Genomic DNA, 4675 nt, shown 5'->3' on the forward strand with positions numbered 1-4675 from the left:
CGGCCGCAGGTGAATCTGTCACAGAATCGGAGTTGAAGCGGCTGCCTGAGTTCAACCCCCCTTCCTTCATGCCTTATGGGAACGTGGGCACCCCCCTGAAAGTTTTTCTGGAGCTGATCCGGGCCTGCAGGCTGCCTCCCCGGATTATCAAGAAATTGCAGCTGGATTTTCCAAAGACAGGCTCATCCCGTAGGTATGGGAATGTGCCTTTTGAATACCAGGACACTGAGACAGTTATAGAAGAAGAAAGAGTTTACACTGCTACAGGGGATGAGATCACAGAGGAAGAGGGGCCTGTGGCAAGATCTGAGGTGACTCACCCAGCCAGCACTGAGGAAGATGAGGAGGGGCAGGAGAAGGAGGAAGAGGAGTCGCACTCGGATGACGTAAGTAAATTTTTCTAGCACTGTCCGAGGTTAGTTGCAAAGCTGGGAGGGCGGATATAGCTCTTTCAGAGCTCGTTTTTAATCTTATAATTGTATCGCATAAATTGCTTGTCTAAAAATGGTGTTAAAATACAGTTGTTAATGTTGTGGTGCACTGAGCCCCTTGGCGCATGAACAGCGTGGGCGTTAACGCCTCCAAAACTGTTTGTCCAAATCAGGTTGGTTGTAGGGGTTGAGCGCAAAAGGTTTGGTCCAGAGGAGCGAGCACCGGCTGAGATTGGTGCTGTGGGAGCAGATCTCTGCCCTGCTGCCTGGCAGATTGGCCCAGCTCTGCTTTTGCTTTTAAATGAGGTGACCGGAGATTGGGGAGCATGTTTGTGTACTGGAAACGACACACGGAGCTCTACAAATGGTTGACCTTGAATGCTCTTGTGATTGAAGTTAGTCATTCTGAGAAAAATGGCTTTCCTGACAAAGACTCCTAGAAAACTGGGCTGGACAGGCTCTCGGGAGACTATCTCGCTGCCTCCACCTGACAGACACCTGTCTAGCTTGTTCTCACAAACCTCTGTCATTACAGAGGCAGCACAATCCCGAAGCAAGCCATTCCCGTTCTTTGCTAAGCCAGAATTAACTTAGATGCCAAATCTTTGCTGCAATTTTATCCCATTAGCTTCTCCTAGCAACAGCGGACACAGAGGAGGCTTTGTTCCCTCCTTCACAAACTTTTTATTCGGTCTTTTCTTCTCCAGACTAAACAGACTCCTCTAGCTGTTTCTCAGAGGCTCTGTTTCCTGGATCTCTAGTCACTCTTTTGGCTGTTCCTTAGTCGGTTAATGTCTTCCTTGGAGGGCGCTGCCCAGAACTGGGCAGGCGGCAGTAAAGCTGTCGGTCTGATCTGTGTCTGTGCCAGCGAGCTGCTTCACTGGAGCAATCTCTTTAGGGATCAGCTTGAGCGGAATTAATTTGTTGCTAGTGCTGACTTTACGTACAACACATCTGCTCCTTAAATGGGCATCTTTGCGTTACAGAATGGGCACACTGCTGAAAGCATGCCATGAAGTGGGTGTGATGCGGTATTTTTCACCACTTCTGTCTGCTGACTCTGAAGATGGCAATAGTCAGGGGAATGAGGTCATCAGTGCCGGTCGTGTTAGCGCCTGAAAACAGCAGGCTGAGACGAGCCCTGTCGACAAAGCTGTTTCGTAGGGAAGGTGTTGCGACGGTCCGCGAGGGTCAGGGAAACAGGGAAGAGGCTGTGTGCTGTTGGTGTCACCCACCTTTCACCGACTCCTTTGCAGGACAATGATACCTGTGAGGAGTGGGAGCGACACGAGGCTCTGCACGAGGACGTGACCAAGCAGGACCGTGTGGAGGAGCGGCTCTTTGAAGAGGAGATTGAGCTGAAGTGGGAGAAAGGCGGCTCTGGCCTTGTCTTCTACACAGACGCTCAGTACTGGCAGGAGAATAATGGAGGTAACATTGGTGTTTGTGTTGCTGAGCCACAAACTAACCACTACGAGCTGAGGGGCCCAGCCGTGCAGGTAGATCAGGTATAACCCTGTATGAGCATTCCAGATCAGCTACAGATACGGGCATTTTGCCAGCACTTTTTAAACCTTCCCTTGATCACAAAACCTGCAGTGGTTCAATCCAGTTGCCAGAGACCCCAGTGGTCCTACTGGCAGTCTGTTGTGTAAGCGCTGTGGTTTAGAGAGTCTCTAATACCGTTTCCTTTCCATTTTGTTAGGGAAAATAGGGACCTGGGCCACCAGCAAACAGCTCTTGTGTGTCAGACTTCCCCAACCATCACCAAATCTGATGCTTTCCTTCTCTTGGCAGACTTTGATGAGCAGACTGCGGATGACTGGGATGTGGACATGAGCATCTACTATGACAAAGGTATCTGAACTGAAACCTCCCCCCAGGATACCAGGAAGGTTGGGAATTCTGACCCTGCAGAATTTCTGCAGTGGGGAACTCTTTGGCGCTCTCATCCTTTGAAAGCGTCCAAGACGTCAGTGTACTTTAAACAATGTTTTTCTTGTCTGGCAGTGAGAGTTGCCAAAAAGAACAGGTTCTGCTTCCTTGTTGCGTGGTGCTCTGGGGGAAATGACGGTAATGAACAGCTTTCCTGAGCTGTGCTGCTCTGACTCTTGCTTCTTTCTCCCTAGATGGAGGTGATAAGGATGCTCGGGACTCGGTCCAGATGTGGCTGGAACAGCGACTCCGGGACGGCTTGGAAGATGGGTCTGTTTCAGGACAACAGATCGGCACCTTCGAGAGATACACCAAAGTGAGCTCTGGATACATGTTCGGGAGGGGATGGGGCAGGACAGGAAAGGCTGTGGTGGCGATGCTCAGGGATGGGTTAGGGAGAGGAGAGGCCTTGGGTGTAGGGAGGGGGCAGAGGGTACTGGGGAGATGAGAATGGGCTTTGTCCAGCAACTCTGTGATGTTTTTTCCCCTCTCCCAGGGCTTTGGCAGGAAGGTGCTGGAACAGCAGGGCTGGACAGAGGGGCTGGGGCTGGGCAGCAGCAACTCTGGAATGGCTGAAGCTCTGGACAACGAGGGTCAGAACCCCAGATGCAAGAGGGGGCTGGGGTAAGTACCCGACCCTGCCCTGCCAGCCTGTGCTCGGGCTCTCTGGGCTAACGCAGCAGCTAACTGGCCGCAAAAGGAGCGGAGTGTGAGCCAGAACTGTAAGGCTGTCCCAGGGATCTGCCTTTCTCTGCGCAGCTGGTGGCAGGGCCTTGCTGCAGCGCTCCAGAGCTAGATACGCCGCTCTTACTGACAGTCCAGTGCTCCTTAGAGGAGCTTGTGGGGTTAGAGTAGGATGGGAACCGTTTGCAGGTTCATGCAGCACACAAATACAGAGGGAGAGCTGTGCTTGAGGATTGACAGTCACCTCTGCTACAGTATTCTGGTGGGGAAAACCCAAGTGACATGAGCTGTAGCTGTGCACCTCACTCCTGCCTTCTCTGTGGGGTTTCTGGACGCTTTGTGCGGTGCTTTGTTTCACTGTGAGGGCTGACTCTTGTTCTAGAGCAATCTTACAGTCAGGAACAGGACAAGAATCCTTATTGCCCTGTGTCGGTCCACTTCTCCCCTGCAGCACGTGAAGGAAATGAGCTGGGATGCTCAGGGGTGTCCCGCTGCCTCAGCAATGTTTCACCAAACATTTCCTGCGTCCCTCTAGGTACCACGGGGAGAAACTGCCAACTTTCAGCAGGGTGAAGAAGCCCCGGCGGGACACTCCCATCCTCATCTCAACCGTCTATGATGACCCTGACCCAAAGGACAGCGGTGACCAGCTGCTCAGGCGCCAGCCACCCACTGCCATGAAGTACAGGCAGGACATGGCATTTGTCCGGGCGTCACACAGTGCTCTGGAGAGCTTCAGCGCCCAGTCGCGCTGAGCAAAGACTGTCTCAGAGTCTTTGTACTGGTTCTGCTCCTGTCGAGCACAGGCTGGCTCCTGGTCTCGGGTTTGGAGAGGTGCATTCATATATTTATTTTTGGAAGAAATACAGACTTGTAACAAAAATTGCCTCAGTGGGTTTTTTCCCTTTAATTGTACCATTCAAATGGGGGAAAAAATTATGGTCCTGTTTGTTCAGTGGGAATGGGGAAAGGCGTTGCGTTTCTGACTGACTGTTTAAAGCCGATACTACTGCCTGGATGAACCAAGCTGGTGTGCTAGGTCAGCCTAAAGAAACAGAACTCGTAGTTCATGGCTGCCTGAGACCCAGGGAAGGACAAGTATAGACAAGGGCCAGCTGTGGCACGGTAACTGTCCTGCAGAAAGCTTGCTGCTGGCCCGCAGCTTCGCGTTGCTTGGGCGTGACGATCCCACACTCCTGGGAGAAACTCGTCGGGATGAAAGACTCGTCCTGGCAGCCTCCGGAGGAATTCTGCGGGAGGCGTTTCCCTGTGGTCGGGCGTAGCGGGTGCTTCCTTTCACGACTCTCCGACGTGCTCTGCCCCGTTTTCCTGACGCGGGCACTCTTTTTTTTTCGGGGTGGGTGGGGGGAAAAGCCTTTGTCCCAGTGACCTAGTACTGGAGGGTTAAGTGTGAATTGGTGAATGCTCTGTTGGCAGGCTCCGGCTTGGCCCCGTGCACCTTCCTTAAGGCTATTCTGTGTTGGGAGGTGGGGGGATGCAGGGAATAATTTCCCCTTTTTTGGGAGATGGAACGGGGAGGTGGGGTTGTGCTGGTGGGACAAGGACCGGCGCCGGGACTCGAACCCGTGACCCATTCCGGGGTGCGGGTCCCGGGTTCGAGTCCC

At 52.8% G+C, this 4675-nt stretch overlaps 1 protein-coding gene across 1 annotated transcript in view; it reads left to right on the plus strand.

Annotated features, from left to right (window-relative positions):
• GPATCH3 (G patch domain containing 3) overlaps window positions 1-3805 on the plus strand; it is a gene marked incomplete at its 5' end in the record, with an annotated part of 4721 nt that extends 916 nt beyond the window's left edge. The window contains 6 exons of the mRNA XM_009882221.1: window positions 10-386; window positions 1688-1862; window positions 2229-2288; window positions 2561-2682; window positions 2863-2990; window positions 3586-3805. Of these exons, the coding sequence (XP_009880523.1) occupies window positions 10-386; window positions 1688-1862; window positions 2229-2288; window positions 2561-2682; window positions 2863-2990; window positions 3586-3805 (1082 nt within the window). The remainder of the gene's footprint in view (window positions 1-9; window positions 387-1687; window positions 1863-2228; window positions 2289-2560; window positions 2683-2862; window positions 2991-3585) is intronic.
• Between the last annotated feature and the right edge of the window lie 870 nt (window positions 3806-4675).

The sequence above is a fragment of the Charadrius vociferus genome, unplaced genomic scaffold (assembly GCF_000708025.1).
Source record: "Charadrius vociferus isolate BGI_N301 unplaced genomic scaffold, ASM70802v2 scaffold613, whole genome shotgun sequence".
Classification (NCBI taxonomy): Eukaryota; Metazoa; Chordata; class Aves; order Charadriiformes; family Charadriidae; genus Charadrius; species Charadrius vociferus.